This window comes from Salmo salar, chromosome ssa18, assembly GCF_905237065.1.
Source record: "Salmo salar chromosome ssa18, Ssal_v3.1, whole genome shotgun sequence".
Classification (NCBI taxonomy): domain Eukaryota; kingdom Metazoa; phylum Chordata; class Actinopteri; order Salmoniformes; family Salmonidae; genus Salmo; species Salmo salar.
Genome location: NC_059459.1, coordinates 74,386,350 through 74,411,793, shown reverse-complemented (window position 1 = coordinate 74,411,793; position 25,444 = coordinate 74,386,350). Strand labels below are relative to the sequence as shown.

At 45.1% G+C, this 25,444-nt stretch overlaps 2 protein-coding genes across 2 annotated transcripts; one reads left to right on the top strand and one right to left on the bottom strand.

Annotated features, from left to right (window-relative positions):
* Nucleotides 1-947: 947 nt before the first annotated feature.
* LOC100380705 (polyunsaturated fatty acid lipoxygenase ALOX12) lies at nucleotides 948-22,578 on the top strand. Its single transcript, XM_014156315.2, has 15 exons — nucleotides 948-1,352; nucleotides 3,564-3,710; nucleotides 5,582-5,783; nucleotides 5,989-6,070; nucleotides 6,268-6,390; nucleotides 7,817-7,923; nucleotides 9,117-9,289; nucleotides 16,186-16,329; nucleotides 16,705-16,908; nucleotides 17,399-17,485; nucleotides 17,980-18,149; nucleotides 18,309-18,430; nucleotides 18,688-18,788; nucleotides 19,169-19,339; nucleotides 20,124-22,578. The coding sequence occupies exons 2-15, from the start codon at nucleotides 3,564-3,566 to the stop codon at nucleotides 20,301-20,303; spliced, it is 2,013 nt and encodes a 670-aa protein (XP_014011790.2). The 5' UTR covers nucleotides 948-1,352; the 3' UTR covers nucleotides 20,304-22,578.
* LOC106577886 (ribonuclease kappa-A-like) lies at nucleotides 22,567-25,229 on the bottom strand. The gene is made up of 3 exons (XM_014156316.2): nucleotides 24,948-25,229; nucleotides 24,429-24,511; nucleotides 22,567-23,687 (listed from the first exon to the last, which is right to left on the bottom strand). The coding sequence occupies exons 1-3, from the start codon at nucleotides 25,023-25,025 to the stop codon at nucleotides 23,543-23,545; spliced, it is 306 nt and encodes a 101-aa protein (XP_014011791.1). The 5' UTR covers nucleotides 25,026-25,229; the 3' UTR covers nucleotides 22,567-23,542.
* Nucleotides 25,230-25,444: the final 215 nt, after the last annotated feature.

Genomic DNA, 25,444 nt, shown 5'->3' with positions numbered 1-25,444 from the left:
AAGGTTGTTAGAATCTCATCGTTTTAGCTAATTAGCAACTTTTACTACTTTTTAGCTACTTATTCCCCTAACCATTTAACCTAACTCCTAGCCTAGCTAACATTGGCCACCTAGCCAACATTAGCCACAACACATTGGAAGTTGTAACATATTGTACAAATTGCATTTCCTAACATATCATTTGAAATGGATGATGGACATCCACAAATGAATACATACCACACGAAACATATCATACAGTACTATTTGGAGTGTTCCAGGATTTACGTTGCCTATGTTACGTCTACCCCTGAGTCCAGGCTGTGCATAGAAGCTTTTAGAGTGACTGACAGGATGCTTGTTGACATGCAGTTCTAGTTAAAAGTTTTAATATTTTCTACATTATAGAATAATAGTGAACACATCAAAACTATGAAATAACACATATGGAATCATGTAGTAGCCAAAAAATTGTTAAACAAATAAAAATATATTTTTTTATGTTTGATGACGGCTTTGCACACTTGAATGAGTAGGTGTGTCCAAACTGTTGACTGGTACTGTATGTATGTATATATTATTTATTTTTTGATGCGTTGGACCTTTTAACTGAAATGTTTACTGCTGCAGGTCTAAAGCCACAGACAAATAATAGTCCTCTTTAATTTATCTAACTTTTCTAGCTATGTGTTATTTCATAGTTGTGATGTCTTCACTATTATTCTACAATGTAAGAAGTCATATTTTCTCTGAATGCATTTCCTTTTTTTTTTATTCTCGGTATTAGACTTCCCTACAGGGGTTGTCTAAAGAGGACATCAGATATTACACTAATACACTATTATATATAACATCATAGTGCGTAAACTATTGTATGGAGGTGTATCCTGAGGAGAGATGCTTGTTTACATATATTTAGACGGCAGGCTTTGAAAGATCTCGCAGATAGTGATTGTTTGTCAACCTTATCTGTCTGTAGGGACTTGTCGAAGTTGGTGTACTTCCTTGTGCTAGAGCGAGAGAGTGGAAGGGGGAGCAGAGGAAGGGTGTGTGTAGACCTAAACAAAGTGAGAAAGAGAGGGAGAGAAGCCAATTCATTAGTTTGGAAATGTGGACAGGTAGTAAGAGCGTGTGCATGACAGAGCAAGGGAGAGATATGGTCTCATCAGAGAGGATGTTTGCAACATAGCATATTGCAGTTGGACCACTGAACTGGTGCACAGTAGTGTGAACATGCTAACTGTGAGATTTCAGAGAGAGGGGGAAGAGGGAGAGAGTTACTGACACAGAAACAAAGAGCAGAGGGAGAGAGAGAGTGGTAAAGAGATACATTAGACAGTGGACTTTCTGTTCCTTTCACTAACAGCACTGAGGTATGTCCTTCCTTTTACCTTTTTGTTTTTACTGTGGACTGGGTTTGTACCTAAGGGAATGCTATAGGAATGCAAGGTAAAAAAGTATAGAACGTTTTGAACAGTTTGAACATGAAATCCTCTGTTGAGTAATTTGAGGAGAACAGAGAGTATAGATATAGATGTGAGACTGTGCGGTAGTAGTTCTGTAAACTACAGTCGGTACTCATATTGTGGTGTACGAGACTACAACCAGACCGTGTAGTGTCATAAATAACTACTAACTAATAACTACTAACTACCGGCATCCGAATGGTTGACCTAACGGAGAATGTCTCAATCTGCACTATGTTGTCAGAAATATCTATCTTCATTTGTATAGCTGAAAAGCAGAAGTTTGCGGTGGTAGTCTTTGAGACCATGTTGTAGGACAGGGACTGTGGACATGATGTTTAGAATGCCGCCTTTTGATCATTGTCTTCGGAACAAGCTATGCTCAGAACCACGCAGTATAACACTATTTCCTCTAAAGGCAATTTGAAGGATGGGGAAATCCTTTTTAAAGCTGATAGTTTAAACCTTTAAATCTACATAAATATCACCAACTGGTACATGATGTATTTCCCAATGAGCCACTCTTCCAGTTAATCTGCTAGCTGGCTCAACTCTCACCGTCCAGTCTACTACAGCCTAAAGGATTGGGTTACTCCCAGAATGCTATAATAGATCACAAATACCAACAACACAAAGGGGTGATTATAGAAATAGAATTAATAGAATGCATCAAAGAATTCTGGCTCAACTCTCACAGTAAATTGAATTTGCCTGAAGGATTGGAATAACCTTAGAATGCTATTATAATAGAACACCAATAGCACCTACACAAAGATGTGATATTTCTGTTTAGCTGCTTCAACACCAGCATTTCTTGTTGTTTGGGGTTTTAGGCTGGGTTTCTGTACAGCACTTTGAGATATCAGCTGACGTAAGAAGGCCTTTATAAATAAATTTGATATCGTTGTCTCCCCATTGTTTTCGCTATATTAGAATAAAAATAGCACTTTCCCCAAGGGATGTGGGTATTAATTTACTCGACTGTTGAAGTAAATTCTGAAGAATTCCTATGCAGGATTGTGCAATGCTATTGTTTAATACCAATGGCACCACCCACACTGTATCACAGGCAAGCATAACCTGTTCTGTAAGAGTTACACTGCATTTTTTTCACTTTTAATCATTTAGCAGGCACTCTTAATCCAGAACAATTTACAGTAGTCCATTCCCATGGGGATTGAACCCACAACCCCAGTGTTGCAAGCACCCTGCTCTACTAACTGAGCCAATACGAAACTACTTGGCAACACTCTTTGGTTGCTTCACAAATAGCATCCTATTCCCTATATAGTGCACTACTTTTGACCAGGGTCCATAGGGGCCTGTTAAAAGTAGTGCACTACATAGGGAATAGGGTGCCATTTTGGAGGCAGGCAGCCTAAGTTAATAAGTGATATCACTGTAGGGAAAGAGCTGAACCGACTACACACTAGAAAAAAATGACATCTAAAAGCACAGGTGCAAATAGCAGCTTAAAGTGAGGTAAGAGTCTGGCGTTTTCCCAGCTCACAGTACATCCTCACCAGGGGTACTGAGTGTATCTACCTGTTTACCTGGATATCCTCATAGGGGTACTGAGTGTATCTACCTGTTTACCTGGATATCCTCATGGGGGTACTGAGTGTATCTACCTGTTTACCTGGATATCCTCATAGGGTTACTGAGTGTATCTACCTGTTTACCTGGATATCCTCATAGGGGTACTGAGTGTATCTACCTGTTTACCTGGATATCCTCATAGGGGTACTGAGTGTATCTACAGTACCTGGTATGATACACATAATAAAAGTGTTCTAAGTTACTAAATCTGTCCCCTCATATGTCAAGGTGATTTAAGAGCTTGAGGATGTATTTTCCCTCCATTGTAAGTCTAGAGGTGCAGGTATGTTCCTAACAGGTATGTTCTCATAACTGTCTAACTGGTGTAGGCTACTCATCCATGCATGTCCTTAGACTCCTCGGTAGAATTGACCCTTAGGCACACAGATGTAGGCTCATTCCTCCACCTCGACAGGTCATTGCATGCCAAGTTGCCAGTAGATGTGGTGACAGTGTTTTGTCATTTTGGAGGTCATAAAATGTTTTGTCAATATTGTGTGTGTGTGTGTGTGTCTTTAGATGGAGGAGTATAATGTTACAGTTGCTACAGGAACATCAGAGTATTCAGGGACCAATAACTACATATACATTACTCTGGTGGGAGAGAACGGAGACAGCGAGAGAACAACACTGGATAACCCTGGACTGGACTTCTGTAGAGGAGCGGTGAGTATGGCAGCACTGTGCGTGCATGCGTGCGTGTGTGTGCATTCATGCTCCCAACCCTTCTCTCTCACTCAAAAGGATCCGTATAACATGTCCCTCGCTCCCTTTCTCTCCCTCTCTCTTCCTTCCCTCGCTATCTCCCGCTCCCTCCCTCCCTATCTTTCCCTCCCTCCCTATCTCCTGCTCCCTCCCTCCCTATCTTCCCTCCCTATCTTTCCCTCCCTCCATCCCTATCTTTCCCTCCCTCCCTCCCTTCCTATCTTTCCCTCCCTATCTTTCCCTCCCTTCCTATCTTTCCCTCCCTCCCTCCCTCCCTCCCTCCCTCCCTCCCTCCCTCCCTCCCTCCCTCCCTCCCTCCCTCCCTCCCTCCCTCCCTCCCTATCTTTCCCTTCCTATCTTTCCCTCCCTCCCTATCTTTCCTTCCCTCGCTATCTCCCACTCCCTCCCTCCCTATCTTTCCCTCCCTCCCTATCTCCTGCTCCCTCCCTCCCTATCTTCCCTCCCTATCTTTCCCTCACTCGCTCCCTCCCTATCTTTCCCTCCCTCCCTCCCTTCCTATCTTTCCCTCCCTCATCTTTCCCTCCCTCCCTCCCTCCCTTCCTATCTTTCCCTCCCTATCTTTCCCTCCCTCCCTCCCTCCCTTCCTATCTTTCCCTCCCTATCTTTCCCTCCCTCCCTCCCTCCCCTTCCTATCTTTCCCTCCCTATCTTTCCCTCCCTCCCTTCCTATCTTTCCCTCCCTATCTTTCCCTCCCTCCCTCCCTCCCTTCCTATCTTTCCCTCCCTATCTTTCCCTCCCTCCCTCCCTTCCTATCTTTCCCTCCCTATCTTTCCCTCCCTCCCTCCCTTCCTATCTTTCCCTCCCTATCTTTCCCTCCCTCCCTATCTTTCCCTCCCTATCTTTCCCTCCCTCCCTCCCTTCCTATCTTTCCCTCCCTATCTTTCCCTCCCTCCCTCCCTTCCTATCTTTCCCTCCCTATCTTTCCCTCCCTCCCTCCCTCCCTTCCTATCTTTCCCTCCCTATCTTTCCCTCCCTCCCTCCCTTCCTATCTTTCCCTCCCTATCTTTCCCTCCCTCCCTCCCTTCCTATCTTTCCCTCCCTATCTTTCCCTCCCTATCTTTCCCTCCCTCCCTCCCTATCTTTCCCTCCCTCCCTCCCTATCTTTCCCTCCCTCCCTCCCTATCTTTCCCTCCCTCCCTCCCTCCCTTCCTATCTTTCCCTCCCTATCTTTCCCTCCCTCCCTCCCTTCCTATCTTTCCCTCCCTATCTTTCCCTCCCTCCCTGTCTTTCCCTCCCTATCTTTCCCTCCCTCCCTATCTCCTGCTCCCTCCCTCCCTATCTTTCCCTCCCTGTCTTTCCCTCCCTCCCTATCTTTCCCTCCCTCCCTCCCTCCTCCCTCCCTCCCTCCCTCCCTATCTTTCCCTCCCTCCCTCCCTTCCTATCTTTCCCTCCCTCCCTCCCTCCCTCCCTCCCTCCCTCCCTCCCTCCTCCTCCCTCCCTCCCTCCCTCCCTCCCTCCCTCCCTCCCTCCCTCCCTCCCTCCCTCCCTCCCTCCCTCCCTCCCTATCTTTCCCTCCCTATCTTTCCCTCCCTCTCTATCTTTCCCTCCCTCCCTCCCTCCCTATCTTTCCCTCCCTATCTTTCCCTCCCTCCCTATCTTTCCCTCTCTCTCTATCTTTCCCTCCCTCTCTCTCTATCTTTCCCTCCCTCGCTCCCTATCTTTCCCTCCCTCGCTCCCTATCTTTCCCTCCCTCGCTCCCTATCTTTCCCTCGCTCTCTATCTTTCCCTCCCTCCCCTCCCTCCCTCCCTCCCTCCCTCCCTCCCTCCCTCCCTCCCTCCCTCCCTATCACCCGCTCCCTTCCTCCCTCCAGGTGGATGAATACAAGGTGTGTAGCCCGGCTCCTCTGGGTCGTGTTCTTTTGGTGCGTCTGGAGAAACAGAGGTACTGGGTAGAGGATAACTGGTTCTGTCGCTATGTCACCGTGGCGCCACCAGGTGGTGGTACAGCCCTCACCTTCCCCTGTTACCGCTGGCTCATAGGAAATGTCAAGGTGGAGCTACGAGAAGGCACAGGTAAATGGAAAAGAAAGAGGTTGCCCTTCAAGATACGGATCTCAAGTTTTGTGATAAAGGTTAGGTTTTGGGGCGAGAAAGCTGATCCTAGATCTGTGTCCTAGATTTGGTGAAAACAAAGGATGAAGGTCAAACAGTGGTTAGAGAAGGATGTGAGTGAGTCATCTCTCTGTCTTTATCTTCTCTCTCTCACTCCCTCCTTCAGCAATGAGACTCAGTGACGACACATCTCCTCAGCTTTTGGCTCACAGAAAAGCAGAACTGCAGGAGAGACAGGCGGTATACAGGTCAGTTACATTCCAGAAATGTTGTTAGAGACACATGCATCCATTTACAGTATGTGTACATGCACAGACACCAATACACACACACACACACACACACACACACACACACACACACACACACACACGCGCGTCTCAATTCCAATCCCTCCAGAAACTGAGCCAAGTTCTTGCGGTTGCGTTGTCTGTTGTTTTTCCAGATGGGTTGCATGGGCTCCTGGGATTCCCAAGTGTATCGATGCGAAGACCGAGGCAGACCTTCATCAGGATGTTCGCTTCGACAATGAGAAGAGGAGTGACTTTGAGGGTTCCTTACACTACGCGTGAGTCATACAGACACCCCCCCTTAAGCCCTTCCCATATTGCCTAATATGCAGTTGAAGTTGGAAGTTTACATACACCTTAGCCAAATACATTTAAACTCAGTTTTTCACAATCCCTACATTTAATCCTCACATTCCCAGTGGGTCAGAAGTTTACATACAATCAATTAGTATTTGGTAGCATTGACTTTAAATTGTTTAACTTGGGTCAAACGTTTTGGGTAGCCTTCCACAAGCTTTCTACAAGTGAATTTTAGCACATTCCTCCTGACAGAGCTGGTGTAACTGAGTCAGGTTTGTAGGCCTCCTTGCTCGCACACACTTTTTCAGTTCTGCCCACAAATGTTCTATAGGCTGAGGTCAGGGCTTTGTGATGGCCACTCCAATACCTTGACTTTGTTTTCCTTAAGCCATTTTGCCACAACTTTGGAACTATGCTTGGGGTCATTGTTCATTTGGAAGACCCATTTGCGACCAAGCTTTAACTTCCTGACTGATGTCTTGAGATGTTGCTTCAATATATCTACATCATTTTCCTGCCTCATGATGCCATCTATTTTGTGAAGTGCACCAGTCCCTCCTGCAGCAAAGCACCCCCACAACATGATGCTGCCACCCCCATGCTTCACGGTTGGGATGGTGGTCTTCGGCTTGCAAGCCTCCCCCTTTTTCCTCCAAACATAACGATGGTCATTATGGCCAAATAGTTCTATTTTTGTTACATCAGACCAGAGGACATTTCTCCAAAAAGTATGATCTTTGTCCCCATGTGCAGTTGCAAACCGTAGTTTGGCTTTTTTATGGCAGTTTTGGAGCAGTGGCTTCTTCCTTGCCGAGCGGCCTTTCAGTTTATGTCGATATAGGACTCGTTTTACTATGAGTATAGATTCTTTTTTTACCTGTTTCCTCCAGCATTTTCACAAGGTCCTTTGCTGTTATTCTGGGATTGATTTGCATTTTTCGCACAAAAGTACGTTCATCTCTAGGAGACAGAACGCGTCTCCTTCCTGAGCGATATGACGGCTGCGTGGTCCAATGGTGTTTATTCCAATTCCAATTGACTCAAATTATGTCAATTAGCGTATCAGAAGCTTCAAAAGCCATGACATCATTTTCTGGAATTTTCCAAGCTGTTTAAAGGCACAGTCAACTTAGTGTATGGAAAAATGATGTGTCTTGCACAACGTACATGTACTAACTGACTTGCCAAAACTATAGTTTGTTAACAAGACATTTCTGGAGTGGTTGAAAAAACGAGTTTTAATGACTCCAACCTAAGTGTGTGTGAACTTCCGACTTCAACTGTAGTAGCTTCCTTATTTTATGAAAATGTGTTTGAAAATGGTCTTTCCTGTCTGTCTCTTTTTCTCCCCCCCCTCTCCCCCCTCCCTCCCTCATTCCCTCCCCCCTCTTTCCCCTCTCTCAGTCTTCTAGAGCTGTCTTTGAAGAAGCTAGCGATCAGGTTCGGGAAGTCATGGGACAATCTGGATGACTTCAAACGATGCTTCTGGAAACTCAGGAGCCCCATATCTGGTAGAGTACAGTGGCACATAAATAGACTACTGAATAGAGCATTGTGGGTACTGTTGTACATAATGCTACAGGTACACAACATGGCCAAAGTATTCAACCCGCCCGCCCTTCAGCCACATAATTTTTAATGACTCCAAAACTGTCCGTCCTGCGGGATATAACCGCAAGGACTGGGGTTATGAGTCAACCCGTGCATCACTAGACTTTCAACGTGGCACCGTCATAGGATGCCACCTTTCCAACAAGTCAGTTAGTTAAATTTCTTCCCTGCAGAGCTGCCCCGGTCAACTGTAAGTGCTGTTATTGTGAAGTGTACAGAAATGAGATTGTCGAGATCGGTGTGAAATAACTTGATTGGCCTGCACAGAGCCCTGACAGGCCTATTCACCCAACATCAGTGCCCGACCTCACTAATGCTCTTGTGGCTGAATGGAAGCAAGTCCCCGCAGAAATGTTCCAACATCTAGTGGAAAGCCTTCCCAGAAGAGTGGAGGCTTTTATAGCAGCAAAGGGGACCAACTCCATATTAATGCCCATGATTTTGGAATGAGATGTTCGACATACTTTGGAGTGAGATGTTCAACATAATTTTGGCCATGTACTTTATTAGAGTTAGAGGTGCTATTCCTCGTAGAGCATAGGCCAACACTTTTTACAGCTGTCTCTTCCTGTTTCATTGGGGAAGTGAGGCCTTTGAATATTGCAACACCAGTGTGTGTAACTCAGTCAGTATTTATTATTTTCAATCTTTGATTAAACAATTGTTTCTCCTTCAATATATAGTCCATTATTCATATTCTTACACTACAGATCACTCTTTTGTTGCTTACAATTTTTCTGCACAGCAGTAAATGCAAACTTGTAGGTTATTCAAGGTTTTAAAAGGCTTCTAAAGTTTGGTCTATTCCACTTTAAAATGTCAGACTTGATTTGCTCTAATGAAAAATGTATCAACCCTTACAAAAAATGTCCATGAATTATAATCCACATAATAATTCACATTTCCTGTTGCTGCAGGATAATTTTCCTGCTGTAGCAAACTGGTCAAATTAAGATCCTACATTTGTACGGTATAAGCCTTCTCTGTCTTTACCCTGTCAGTCCTATTATATATTCATGTAGATTGTTATATAAAGAATTGTTTATTCAGACAGTACTTTTTTATTTTGTGATTGATCAATTGATGGTTCCAGAGTACTGTATGGAGCACTGGAAGGAAGACTCGTTCTTCGGATACCAGTGTCTGAACGGTTCAAACCCCAGAATGATCCAGCGCTGCAAAAAGCTTCCGGGAAACTTCCCCGTCTCTGGAGACATGGTGCAGGGGTCGCTGGCCCCAAGGACCACCCTGGAGAAGGAACTCAAGGTGGGGCCCCTCTGTCTCTCTGGCTGCGTTCCAAATGCCACCCTATACTAACCCTAATGCTTGCTTCATCTCCATATCCTGGTTTAACCCTGACCCTAACTCCACCCCCAACCCTAACCTAGAGAGGAAGAAGTTCAATAAAAAAGAATGTATTTATTTGCTCAATCTGATTGTCTTTTTTATATTTTATATTAAATGTTATTAGATCACGCACTTTAACATAGAACTTATCTTTGGAGCACTTAATCCCTTCATCCCTTGGGGGGATTTCCAACTATGTATTTATTTATTTAATTGATCCAGTTTGCATGTTTAATGATTTTATTATATAACATTTGTTTTAAAATGTAACTTGTTTTACCCTCAGGACTTCATCAACAATTGTCTTCCTCCGGTTGTTGAACTGTCATGCGTGACCCCTCGGCCTTTCATGTTCTCCCACCCTCTCCAGAACAGTCTGATGTACAGTATAGAAACAGGGCAGAAAGTTGCAATAGGCCCGAGCAACCCAAGGTTTCATACCAGCATGAACAGAAACCTAACCCTAGTCTCAACCCTAACCCTAGTCTCAACCCTAAACCTAGTCTCAACCGTAACCCTAGTCTCAACAGTAACCCTAGTCTCAACCCTAACCCTAGTCTCAACCCTAAACCTAGTCTCAACCGTAACCCTAGTCTCAACAGTAACCCTAGCCACAACGCTAACTCTAGCCACAACCCTAACTCTAGTCTCTACCGTAACCCTAGTCTCAACCCTAACCCTAGTCTCAACCCTAACCCTAGTCTCAACCCTAACCCTAGTCTCTACTGTAACCCTAGTTTAAACCCTAACCCTAGCCTCAACCCTAACCCTAGCCACAACCCTAGTCTCAACCCTAATCCTAGTCTCAACCCTAACCCTAGTCTCAACCCTAACCCTCAACCCTAAACCTAGCCACAACTAGTCTCAACCCTAACCCTAGTCTCAACCCCAACCCTAGTCTCAACCCTAACCCTAGTCTCAACCCCAACCCTAGTCTCAACCCTAACCCTAGTCTCTACTGTAACCATAGTTTAAACCCTAACCCTAGTCTCAACCCTAACCCTAGTCTCAACACTAACCTTAGTCTCAACCCTAACCCTAGCCACAACCCTAACCGTAGTCTAACCCTAGTCTCAATCCTAACCCTAGTCTCAACCCTAACCCTAGCCACAACCCTAACCCTAGTCTCAACCCTAACCCTAGCCTCAACCCTAACCCTAGTCTCAACCCTAACCCTCAACCCTAAACCTAGCCACAACTAGTCTCAACCCCAACCCTAGTCTCAACCCCAACCCTAGTCTCAACCCTAACCCTAGTCTCAACCCCAACCCTAGTCTCAACCCTAACCCTAGTCTCTACTGTAACCATAGTTTAAACCCTAACCCTAGTCTCAACCCTAACCCTAGTCTCAACACTAACCTTAGTCTCAACCCTAACCCTAGCCACAACCCTAACCGTAGTCTAACCCTAGTCTCAATCCTAACCCTAGTCTCAACCCTAACCCTAGCCACAACCCTAACCCTAGTCTCAACCCTAGTCTCAACCCTAACCCTAGCCTCAACTCTAACCCTAGTCTCAACCCTAGACTCAACCCTAACCCTAGTCTCAACCCTAACCCTAGTCTCAACCCTAACCCTAGCCTCAAACCTCACCCTAGCCACAACCCTAACCCTAGCTACAACCATAACCCTAGTCTCAACCCTAACCCTAGTCTCAACCCTAACCCTAGTCTCAACCTAAACCCTAGCCTCAACCCTAACCCTAGGCTCAACCGTAACCCTAGGCTCAACAGTAACCCTAGTCTCAACCCTAACCCTAGTCTCAACCCTAACCCTAGTCTCAACCCTAGTCTCAACCCTAACCCTAGCCACAACCCTAACCCTAGTTTCAACCCTAACCCTAGTCTCAACCCTAAACCTAGTCTCAACCCTAACCCTAGTCTCAACCCTAACCCTAGGCTTAACCCTAACCCTAGTCTTAACCCTAACCCTAGTCTCAACCCTAACCCTAGTCTTAACCCTAACCCTAGCTACACAGCTACACAGATCCTCTTTAAAGCGCTCAGACACAGCGGATACACCAAGGCATTTCTAGGCACAGTCAAAGCAGAGGTAAAGAGGGACCTGGAGTGTGGGGAACCTCCTAGCCAGTCCTATGAGTTAGACATTATTCCATTTGTAATAACGATTTGAACCATTGAAACCATTCAAATTTCTTTGTTTGATAGCACTTATGATTGTCCTTAATACGTACTTTTTATTTCTTTATTTATTGGGCGGTTCTCCTTTTTGGCCCTCCCCTTTTCCCTTATCTTTCTTTCCTTTGATCCCTAAACTAAACCCCTAGTTCCTAATTCATAATCCCTATACCTAAACTTAACCCTTAGACCCTAATACTTAACCCTAACCCCTAGTTCCTAAATCCTAATCCCAGTCCCTATACCTAACCTTAACCCCTAGTTCCTCAATCCTAATCCTAATCCCCCATCCCATCCCAACCCTAACCCCTAGACCCCATACCTAACCCTAATCCCTAGTTCCTAAATCCTAACCCTAATCCCCCACCCTAACTCCTAGACCCTCATGCCTAACCCTAACCTCTAGACCCCCATACCTAATCCCAATTTAACCCTGACCCTAACTTTAACCCTGACCCTAACCCCAACCCTAACTCTAACCCCTAGTTCCTAAATCCTAACCCTAATTTCCCACCCTAACCTTAACCCCTAGACCCCCATATCGAAACCCTAACCCCTGGACCCCCTATACCTAACCCTAACCCCTAGACCCTTATACCTAACCCTAACCCCTAGACCCTTATACCTAACTCTAACCCCTAGACCCTTATACCTAACTCTAACCCCTAGACCCTTATACCTAACTCTAACCCCTAGACCCTTATACCTAACCCTAACCCCTAGACCCTTATACCTAACCCTAACCCCTAGACCCCTATACCTAACTCTAACCCCTAGACCCTTATACCTAACTCTAACCCCTAGACCCTTATACCTAACTCTAACCCCTAGACCCTTATACCTAACTCTAACCCCTAGACCCTTATACCTAACCCTAACCCCTAGACCCTTATACCTAACCCTAACCCCTAGACCCTTATACCTAACTCTAACCCCTAGACCCTTATACCTAACTCTAACCCCTAGACCCTTATACCTAACCCTAACCCCTAGACCCTTATACCTAACCCTAACCCCTAGACCCTTATACCTAACCCCTAGACCCTTATACCTAACTCTAACCCCTAGACCCTTATACCTAACCCTAACCCCTAGACCCTTATACCTAACCCCTAGACCCTTATACCTAACTCTAACCCCTAGACCCTTATACCTAACTCTAACCCCTAGACCCTTATACCTAACTCTAACCCCTAGACCCTTATACCTAACCCCTAGACCCTTATACCTAACTCTAACCCCTAGACCCTTATACCTAACCCTAACCCCTAGACCCTTATACCTAACTCGAACCCCTAGACCCTTATACCTAACCCTAACCCCTAGACCCTTATACCTAACTCTAACCCCTAGACCCTTATACCTAACTCTAACCCCTAGACCCTTATACCTAACTCTAACCCCTAGACCCTTATACCTAACTCTAACCCCTAGACCCTTATACCTAACCCTAACCCCTAGACCCTTATACCTAACCCTAACCCCTAGACCCTTATACCTAACTCTAACCCCTAGACCCTTATACCTAACTCTAACCCCTAGACCCTTATACCTAACTCTAACCCCTAGACCCTTATACCTAACTCTAACCCCTAGACCCTTATACCTAACCCTAACCCCTAGACCCCCATATCGAAACCCTAACCCCTAGACCCTTATACCTAACCCTAACCCCTAGACCCTTATACCTAACCCCTAGACCCTTATACCTAACCCTAACCCCTAGACCCTTATACCTAACTCTAACCCCTAGACCCCTATACCTAACTCTAACCCCTAGACCCTTATACCTAACTCTAACCCCTAGACCCCTATACCTAACCCTAACCCCTAGACCCTTATACCTAACCCTAACCCCTCGACCCCTATACCTAACTCTAACCCCTAGACCCTTATACCTAACTCTAACCCCTAGACCCTTATACCTAACTCTAACCCCTAGACCCTTATACCTAACCCTAACCCCTAGACCCTTATACCTAACCCCTAGACCCTTATACCTAACTCTAACCCCTAGACCCTTATACCTAACTCTAACCTCTAGACCCTTATACCTAACTCTAACCTCTAGACCCTTATACCTAACTCTAACCCCTAGACCCTTATACCTAACCCTAACCCCTAGACCCTTATACCTAACCCTAACCCCTAGACCCTTATACCTAACTCTAACCCCTAGACCCTTATACCTAACTCTAACCCCTAGACCCTTATACCTAACTCTAACCCCTAGACCCTTATACCTAACCCTAACCCCTAGACCCTTATACCTAACTCTAACCCCTAGACCCTTATACCTAACCCTAACCCCTAGACCCTTATACCTAACCCTAACCCCTAGACCCTTATACCTAACCCTAACCCCTAGACCCTTATACCTAACTCTAACCCCTAGACCCTTATACCTAACTCTAACCCCTAGACCCTTATACCTAACCCTAACCCCTAGACCCTTATACCTAACCCTAACCCCTAGACCCTTATACCTAACCCTAACCTCTAGACCCTTATACCTAACTCTAACCCCTAGACCCTTATACCTAACCCTAACCCCTAGACCCTTATACCTAACTCTAACCCCTAGACCCTTATACCTAACGCTAACCCCTAGACCCTTATACCTAACCCTAACCCCTAGACCCTTATACCTAACTCTAACCCCTAGACCCTTATACCTAACTCTAACCCCTAGACCCTTATACCTAACTCTAACCCCTAGACCCTTATACCTAACCCTAACCTCTAGACCCTTATACCTAACCCTAACCCCTAGACCCTTATACCTAACTCTAACCCCTAGACCCTTATACCTAACTCTAACCCCTAGACCCTTATACCTAACTCTAACCCCTAGACCCTTATACCTAACCCTAACCCCTAGACCCCCATATCGAAACCCTAACCCCTAGACCCTTATACCTAACCCTAACCCCTTATACCTAACCCTAACCCCTAGACCCTTATACCTAACCCTAACCCCTAGACCCTTATACCTAACTCTAACCCCTAGACCCCTATACCTAACTCTAACCCCTAAACCCTTATACCTAACTCTAACCCCTAGACCCTTATACCTAACCCTAACCCCTCGACCCCTATACCTAACTCTAACCCCTAGACCCTTATACCTAACTCTAACCCCTAGACCCTTATACCTAACCCTAACCCCTAGACCCTTATACCTAACTCTAACCCCTAGACCCTTATACCTAACCCTAACCCCTAGACCCTTATACCTAACTCTAACCCCTAGACCCTTATACCTAACTCTAACCCCTAGACCCTTATACCTAACTCTAACCCCTAGACCCTTATACCTAACTCTAACCTCTAGACCCTTATACCTAACCCTAACCCCTAGACCCTTATACCTAACCCTAACCCCTAGACCCTTATACCTAACTCTAACCCCTAGACCCTTATACCTAACTCTAACCCCTAGACCCTTATACCTAACCCTAACCCCTAGACCCCCATATCGAAACCCTAACCCCTAGACCCTTATACCTAACCCTAACCCCTAGACCCTTATACCTAACCCTAACCCCTAGACCCTTATACCTAACCCTAACCCCTAGACCCTTATACCTAACTCTAACCCCTAGACCCCTATACCTAACTCTAACCCCTAGACCCTTATACCTAACTCTAACCCCTAGACCCTTATACCTAACCCTAACCCCTCGACCCCTATACCTAACTCTAACCCCTAGACCCTTATACCTAACTCTAACCCCTAGACCCTTATACCTAACTCTAACCCCTAGACCCTTATACCTAACTCTAACCCCTAGACCCTTATACCTAACTCTAACCCCTAGACCCTTATACCTAACTCTAACCCCTAGACCCTTATACCTAACTCTAACCCCTAGACCCTTATACCTAACCCTAACCCCTAGACCCTTATACCTAACTCTAACCCCTAGACCCTTATACCTAACTCTAACCCCTAGACCCTTATACCTAACTCTAACCTCTAGACCCTTATACCTAACTCTAACCCCTAGACCCTTATACCTAACCCTAACCCCTAGACCCTTATACCTAACTCTAACCCCTAGACCCTTATACCTAACTCTAACCCCTAGACCCTTATACCTAACTCTAACCCCTAGACCCTTATACCTAACCCTAACCCCTAGACCCTTATACCTAACTCTAACCCCTAGACCCTTATACCTAACTCTAACCCCTAGACCCTTATACCTAACCCTAACCTCTAGACCATCGTTCTGACCTTGGCTCCTGGTCTCTAATTCTTAGTACTGAATCCCTGGTTCTTAACCCAAGCTTTATTTTAAATTCTGATTCTGGTCCTCTTTTATTTTATTTTTTAGTCTTTAAAGTACTTTTATACACAAGTCTTACCATTTATTTTAATGGTTTTGCCAGTGCACATCAGATTTGTCTGTTATTTATTAAACCTAACCCTATTCTCAACCCTAACCCTATTCCCAACCCTAAACCTCAACCCTAACCCTAGTCTCAACCCTAACCCTAGTCTCAACCCTAGCCCTAGTCTCAACCCTAGCCCTAGTCTCAACCCTAACCCTAGTCTCAACCCTAACCCTAGTCTCAACCCTAAGCCTAAACTGAAACCTAACCCTATTCTCAACTCTAACCCTAGTCTCAACCATAACCTTAACCGTCTCTACATATTTTCTGCTCTCTCTAGGTGGGTAACATCTACTTGGTAGACTATGCCATCATGGATGGTGTTCCTACCAACGTAATCAGAGGGAAACCACAGTACATCGCTGCTCCTCTCTGTCTGCTGTATGAACACCCAGACCAGGGACTCATACCCATCGCCATACAGGTACGCCAGGACAGCGGAGTCAATCACCACCTTCCGGAGACACCTGAAACCCCACCTCTTTAAGGAATACCTAGGATAGGATAAAGTAATCCTTCTAACCCCCCCCCCTTAAAAGATTTAGATGCACTATTGTAAAGTGGTTGTTCCACTGGATATCATAAGGTGAATCCACCAATTTGTAAGTCGCTCTGGATAAGAAAAGTTTAAAAAAAAAGTTTTTAAAAAAGGTAGGGCTGGACACACACACACACACAAAATCCTAATATTGAGTTGCACCCCCTCAGAACAGCCTCAATTCGTCATCCCAACAAGGATAGTATAAAGCCATAAAAACACACGTTATCTATCCCCCCTCTTCTCCCTCCTCTTCCACAGCTAGGGCAGACTCCTGGCTTGGACACGCCCATCTTCCTGCCTAAAAACCCTCCCCTGGCCTGGTTATTGGCCAAGATCTGGGTCCGTCACTCAGAGTTCCAGGTGTTCCAGCTCCTGTCCCACCTGTTGAGAACTCACCTGGTGGTGGAGGTGTTCTGTGTGTCAACGCTACGACAGCTACCTGCTGTCCATCCAGTATATAAGGTAGGGGGGGTGGTGGTGGTGGTGGAGTGGTGTGTGCCGTGGCTAACCCCTCTCTCTGTCTCTACTGTAGCTCCTGGCTCCTCACCTGGTGGTGGAGTGGTGTGTGCCGTGGCTAACCCCTCTCTCTGTCTCTACTGTAGCTCCTGGCTCCTCACCTGGTGGTGGAGTGGTGTGTGCCGTGGCTAACCCCTCTCTCTGTCTCTACTGTAGCTCCTGGCTCCTCACCTGGTGGTGGAGTGGTGTGTGCCGTGGCTAACCCCTCTCTCTGTCTCTACTGTAGCTCCTGGCTCCTCACCTGGTGGTGGAGTGGTGTGTGCCGTGGCTAACCCCTCTCTCTGTCTCTACTGTAGCTCCTGGCTCCTCACCTGGTGGTGGAGTGGTGTGTGCCGTGGCTAACCCCTCTCTCTGTCTCTACTGTAGCTCCTGGCTCCTCACCTGGTGGTGGAGTGGTGTGTACTGTGGCTAACCCCTCTCTCTGTCTCTACTGTAGCTCCTGGCTCCTCACCTGCGCTATACTCTGGAGATTAACTGCAGGGGGCGCACTCAGCTCCTCTCAGCTGACGGCATCTTCAAAAGGGTATGTCAAATCAAATGTATTTATATAGCCCTTCTTACATCAGCTGATGTCACAAAGTGCTGTACAGAAACCCAGCCTAAAACCCCAAACAGAAAGAAATGCAGGTGTAAAAGCACGGTGGCTAGGAAAAACTCCCTAGAAAGGCAGGAACCTAGGAAGAAACCTAGAGAGGAACCAGGCTATGAGGGGCGGCCAGTCCTCTTCTGGCTGTGCCGGTGTCAGTCTTACCGTTCTATTCCTTGTTTACATTTTAGCAGACACTTACAGTAGAGATTACAAACATTTTCGTACAGGTCCCCCCCCCCCGTGGGAATTGAACCCACAACCCTGGTGCCACACAGGACCCCAGTACCTTGAGGGCTCAACTGATCCTATATTGTTGTATTGAGGCAGCTTCAGAAACAAAGAAACTGTTTTTTTTTAAATGTGGTCAAAAAACACAGAATAGTTTTGAAATAGACAAGAGTATAACTGATGAAATACTGTTCCTCCAGGTGGTGTCTACAGGAGGGGAGGGGCTTCTGGTCCTAGCCCAGAATGAGTACAAAGTCCTGACCTACCGCTCTCTGCAGCCCTACCAGGACTTCCAGCAGCGCGGAGCCTCCAAGCTCAGAAACTACTTCTACAGGGAATACAGCCTGATGCTGTGGGACGCCATACACAGGTACAATACCCATCACCACTCCTTTATGACCACAGAGATATTGTTTATAAGGTTGTCGGAGGAAAGCAGGGAGAGGACATGGTCTTCAGGCCTGAAATATGGATATGTTGAAATGCACATTGTGAAAATAAGCTATTTCACCCTCCTTCCTCTCCCCAGTTTTGTCTCAGGGATGGTGTCACTGTACTACCATTATGACAGTGATGTAGTGGAGGACACTGAGCTGCAGGCCTGGATAAAGGACATCGCTGACGAGGGCTTCGTTGATGTGCCCAGATTTGGTCAGTCATCCACCACTACCCCCACCTCCTCAGACTCAGGACTGAGTCAGAGTGGTTGACATTTAAAGGCAACGTTACCGTGTTCGTGGAACTGCATTCTCAGAAAACGCTGCATATGTCGGCTGAATCCGAAATAACCTTTAAACGCCAAGCGCGCTGCAACACAGATCTTCGGCGCTACGGATGGACCCTTAGTTGATAATGATGATTTGTTACTGGGTAATATTGACTGGTGTGTGATGTTTCCTTCCTCTCAGGTCTGGCCAGGGAACTACACAACAAGACAGAACTGATCACACTACTGAGTGTAGCTGTCTTCACAAGCTCAGCACAGCATGCAGCCACCAACAATGGACAGGTACACACACACACACACACACACACACACACACACACACACACACACACACACACACACACACACACACACACAGTCTTGTACAGCTAACCTTGTGGGGGTACACAATTTAGTCCCATTTCAAATCCTATTTTCCCTAACAAGTAATCCTAACCTTAACCCTAGCTCCTAACCCTTAATGTAATTCTAACCCTAATTCTAACCTTAACCCTAAACCCCCTAGAAATGGCATTTGACCTCGTGGGGACTAACAAAATGTCCCCAGTTGGTCAAATGTTTATTTGTTTACTATTCCTGTGGAGGCTTCTGTCTGGTCCCCACAAGAATAGTTAAACACGTCCACACACACACCTATTAAGTTAGTCATCTCACTCTAACAGTTTGACTGGTGTGCGTGGGTACCCAACACCCCGTGCACAATGCGCCACCCTCCCCCGACGGACAAGGACGCTGTTACCATGGAGATGATCATGGACACCCTCCCAGACGTCAGCCAAACATGTTTGGAGATGGCGATCACATGGCACCTGGGACGGCCACAACCGGACGCAGTAAGTTAAAACAACAACAGTGGGTCACAGAGTATGAAATGGGATGAAACTAGAATGCAACGCTCGTCTCCTACCTCCTTTCATTTTTCTTTCCCACCTTTGGTTATAAACATAGATGGGTAAACTGTGATCGCAAGGCGCGGTGAAAAAAGTAACACTCCCTGTACTTTCAATCATAAAATAAAACCAGAGATTCATATAGCTAAATGTAAATATTTCAAGCTAGGATTCTTCACTTCTCCATTTTGCATTTTCTCTCTAGTCTCGGAATTCCCAGACGTAGGCAAACAGCACATTGGTACATCTGCAGATAGACTATTTCCTCTCCACTTTCTTTTCATGCTTTTTAGTTCCCCTCTCTCCCTCCCTACAGGTCTCATTGGGTCAGTACCAGTACCAGTATAGAGCCTTACTCTTCCTCCTTTTGCCCATTTTTCTCATTGGGTCAGTACCAGGAGCAGTACTTTACTGAGCCCCAAGCCCATACTAACCCTACACAACCTCCTTCTCCCCCTCTCTCCTTCCTTCTCCCCACTCTCCCTCCTTCCTTCTCCCCCTCTCTCTCCTTCCTTCTCACCTCTCTCTCCTTCCTTCCTTCTCTCTTCTTCCTTCCTTCTCCCCCTCTCTCCTTCCTTCTCTCCCTCTCCTTCCTTCTCTCCCTGCCTCTCTCTCCTTCCTTCTCCCCCTCTCTCTCCTTCCTTCTCCCCCTCTCTCTCCTTCCTTCTCTCCCTCCCTCTCTCTCCTTCCTTCCTTCTCCCCCTCTCTCCCTCCTTCTCCCCCTCAGATCCCATTGGGTCATTACCAGGAGCAGTACTTCACAGAGTCCCAGGCCCAGGAGGTGATTGACAAGTTCAGACAGGAACTGAAGGAGATAGAGGAACACATCCTGACCCAGAATGAGGGACTAGAGCTGCCCTATCTTTTCCTGCTGCCCAGCCGCATCGAGAACAGCATCACTATATAATATACTGAACTAAAATATAAAATAAGATTTTACAGAGTTACAGTTCATATAAGGAAATCAGTCAATTGAAATACATTCATTAGGCCCTAATCTATATATTTCACATGACTGGGAATACAGATATGCATCTGGACACAAATATATATATTTTTTAAAATAGGGGCGTGGATCAGGAAACCAATGAGTATCTGGTGTGACCACCCTTTGCCTCATCTCCTTTGCATAGAGTTGATCAGGTTTGATTATAGCCTGTGGAATGTTGTCCCACTCCAATTCAATGGCTGTGCAAAGTTTCTGGATATTGGCAGGAACTGAAACACGATGTCGTACACGTCGATCCAGAGCATCCCAAACATGCTCAATGGGTGACGTCTGGTGAGTATGCAGGCCATGGAAGAACTGGGCCATTTTCAGCTTCCAGGAATTGTGTAAAGATCCTTGCGACATGGGGCTGTGCATTATCATGCTGAAACATGAGGTGATGGTGGTGGATGAATGGCACAACAATGGACCTCAGGATCTCGTCACGGTATCTCTGTGCATTCAAATTGCCATCGATAAAATGCAATTGTGTTGGTTGTTCGTAGCTTATGCCTGCCCATACCATAACCTGTTTACAATGTTGACATCAGCAAACCACTCGCCCACAACGTCATACACTTGGTCTGCGGTTGTGAGGCTGGTTGGACGTACTACCAAAATTTCAAAAACGACATTGGAGCCGGCTTATGGTAGAGAAATTAACATTAAATTCTCTGGCAACAACTCTGGTGGACATTCCTGCAGTCAGCATGCCAATTCACACTCCCTCAAAACTTGAGACATTTGTGACATTGTGTTGTGTGACACAACTGAACAGTTTAGAGTGGCCTTTATTGTCCCCAGCACAAGGTAATGATCATGCTGTTTAATCAGCTTCTTGATATGCCACACTTGTCAGGTGGATGAATTATCTTGGCAAAGGAAAAATACCCACTAACAGGGATGTAAATATATTTTTCTGTGTATGGAACATTTCTGGGATCTTTTATTTCAGCTCGTGAAAAATGGGACCAACACTTTACATGTTGCGTTTATATTTTTTTGTTCGGTGTAATAACATAGAACCAAAAGCTTACCTTGACTAGGGAAGAGTTCCCGATGTTGAATAGTCATAGCCACCTAGCTATCTTAGCATCCCTCTCTGTTTGACTGGCTAACTGCATTCACTAGCTGTGAAAGTGAACAAAAAATACAAAATATAGCTCTCTCTCTCGCTCACTTGCTTCTCCTTAATTTTTGAATAGAAATGAATTTGCTCAAAACTGTTCAACTATTGTCTACTCACCACATTTTAAGCACTGCCCTGCTAGCTAGCTGTAGTTTATGCTTTCAGCACTAGATTCATTCTCTGGTCCTTTGATTGGGTGGACAACATATGAATATATTTAGTATAGTTTTAACTTTGTTTCACTATTTTTCTTTTTCTGAAATTCACTGATGAGGATGGTCCTCCCCTGTGAAGCCTTCGCTGATACATATAGTGTAAAAACATAGACCATACATACTATATAGATTAAAACCAGGGACTGGAGCTGCCTTACCTTTTCCTACTGCCCAGCTGCATCGAGAACAGAATCACTGTAGTGAACAGCATCACTATAGAGCAGGGATTCCCAAACTCGGTCATGCCACCCCCTCCCCCCAGCTGCACGGTTAGTTTCTTACCCCAGCACTACACGGCCGATTCAAATAATCAAAGCTTGATGATGAGTTGGATATTTGAACCAGCTGTGTAGCGCTAGGGCAAAACCCAAAGCGTACACCCGGGGGGGTCAGGACAGAGTTTAGGAAACCGTTAGAGAACAGAATCACTTGACCGATTGGGTCTTATCACCATGACCACAAAAATGGACAATGGGTAACATCCCATTCCCAACCGTCTAAAGTGCCTTACCTCTTCCTACTGCCCAGCCGTATAGAGAAAAGCATGTAGACCTCTGTTTAGTCTTGTCCTCTCTTTTGTCTTTAATGTATGGGGCTCAAACACTGGTCGATAGGAGATGTACTGTGATTATTACCTGTAACATTTATAATAATGTAATAAGATAATGTTCTATAACTATGCTATTACACTTGGGGATTTTCTTGCCATGTTACTGTCTATCCAGGGACGGCACTGTAAATTAGCACAAGCTAATATGTTATGGTGCAATGCATCTTACTGTCGTAAATTTCTTTGTGTCAATGTTATTGCATATGACCCTACTCAAATAAAACGTTATTTTTAAAACTACTCAACAATCAGGATTTATTACATCAAACTGTATCAAGGCTGGACAAAATTCTAAACTTTTGATTAGATTTCCAAAACTACAAAGCCAAGAGATCTGACTGAACAGTCCATGAGAAAGCAGAGAAATGAACATATTCTGTCCAATAAGGCACTAGATTAGAATATTCTGAGAAGCACTAGAACACACAAAGAACAGCTTCTGTCACATAAAGGCACAACATTCGAGAAGTTCTAAAAAACACTAGAAGTTAAAACTTCTATGCAGCTTCTAAAACAAGTTAAGGCTTCAAACAAATACAACTATAATTTGAGAAATTGCAAGATTTTTTACCTGAGGGGGAGACAGGCACAGTGAATTAACATAAAGCAGTTATTATTCCTAATTCTGTAGATGCTAGCAAGGAAATAATACAACTCTGGTGATTTGATTTCAGTAGATAAATAATAGCACGGTGTTAGTGATTAACAAATATATTGATCATACACATACATAGGCTTACTCCCATTTCTCCACCCTTCTTCCAAAGTGTGCACTTGCACACTCCCGCCCATGGATTTAAGAGTGCTGGAAACTTCCCCCAGCCAACGCTTACATCAATCCCATGCTTTAAGTCCATGATGGCGACTGTACAAGTGCACACTTTGGGAGAAGTGTGGAGAATCAGGACAGAAGCCAGACAATAACAATGCTACCATCAGGGCTTGGGTCAATTCCATTTCAATTAAAAAAGTAAACCAAATTCCAATTCAAAATTTTCCTCATTGGAATTTCAGGGTACTTCCTGAATTGTCTGGAATCGGCCCCATCCTTGGCTACCATTCATTCATATTTAAAACAGAACATGTATGGAAAAACACACTTCTCCAGACAGTGTAAGGCGGTGGTGCTGCAGCCTGCAGTACCATGGCAAGTCCAGCAGGTGGTGTCAGTCCTGTAGTACCATCGCTAGTCCAGTAGGTGGTGCTAGCGCACCATGTACTCCTTGCGATGGTTGAGTTTAATCTGGCAAAAGGAGAGAGCGGCAACCAGCACATAGATACCAGCTGCGATGAAACAGTTGTATCCAACCTGGTTATAGAGGTTGTAGATGGTGTGGGGAGGATCTTGACTGGAAGAGAGAGGGGGACAGCGGTCAAGGGGTGAGAAAAGAAAGAGTGGGAAAGGGACACAGGTGACAAATTGGAAAAACCGAGACACTAAAAACGCCGGAGATGCACTGTTGAAGCCCACAACTCCACGAGGAGCTGAAAGTAATAAATCAAGGCAAGTAAATCATAACACAAAGGAAAATTCTACTCAAACTATATTTTGGTATCCGTTTCATTAGTCCACTGTTGACACAGTCCCAACATGTTTTTCACGTCAGCAGTCAAGTTTTGGACTTTCAAGAAGCAAAGTGTCTCTTGCCCCATCATCATGATGATGCTATATGCATCGATGTGGCAAGTGACACTTCTTGAAAATCGTACATCTTGAAAACTTGACCTGCAAAACATTTTGGCACTGTATCAACTGTGGACTAATAAAATAAAATAAAGAATTTGAGTGGTATATTCCTTTAAAAGAAGCAACAGCATCCAGCCTCCTATGGTCAGTTTTGAGTTTCCTCCCCTAATTAATAAGGATAGGATTGAGGGAGAGAAAGCTGAACTAGAACCATCCTGAACCTATACACACACACTACTTTACTGTGTATCCTCCCCTATGTTACATTAGAGCCACATGTGTGTGTCTCTTGAGTGTGTGACATTTCTGACACTATTCTTCCACTGTGAGTCAGGTGTCCAGACACTGACTGTGTGTGTGTGTGTGTGTGTGTGGGTGTGTGTGTGTGTGTGTGTGGACTCACTCATTGTGCATGTCTTCCTCTTTGAAAGGCACATCCTCTATCAGCACTGCAGAGTGGGTGGTGAAGAAAATACCCAACATTGCCTAAAGAGAGACAGAGGGAGAGAGAGAGCAATTACTTGTAGGGAGTAAATGACAGTAGTAGTATGTCAGCAGTGCAGAGTGCATAATACTAGAACAAATGTGAATGTCATGAGAAGAACAAACACCCTGAAGTGAAACTGAACTTCTCAAATCTAGAGTTTCTTTGACTACAAGAAACATATATAGTCAGTGGCTGTAGGATAACACTACAACAAACACCATTAGTACCTGCCTGTCTAGGTCTAAATGAGGCAAACCAAGCTAGTTAACGTTATGTATACTGGGCTGGGGTTCACACATTGTCATATGCAATGCAAAAAAACATGACCATACTATCTCGGTTGTCTATCAATAACCTAGTCATTTAACAATCACTGTACACATTCTGATAATAAGCAACTAAAACCACTGTACTTTAAGTTACAAGTTATATTACCAGCATTATGACTCCCCAGATGCTGATGACAATACCGCAGGCGGCCAACTTGGGACCGCAAAATAAACACGAAACCATCGTTTAACGACTCAAACAACGACGTAAACTCAACAATAGACTTATCACTACGGGAACTGTCGTAGTTCCCAAGTTAAATAGCAGAAATAAGGCTCTTGGACCGCTGTTTTGTCGTCTAACCAGTTGTTCCGAGGAGATCGAGCTCAGTCACCAGTGTGTCAGGTGACTTATGGAAACCGGAAAAACGTTTTTCTATGGATGTGTTCAAGAATATAAAACGTTGCTAAAATTGACAGCGATGATGTCTATGGAAATATGTGTATTAACTAAGAATATTTTTAAACATTTTAAATCCCACTTATTATTATTTTTCCGATGAGATAACAAAACAAAACATTTTCCAGCGATATGGCCAAGTGCTTAGGGTGTGTTCGTAAATTCACTCTGGAGTCCCTGAGTGCACTCTGGGCGATCGTAAA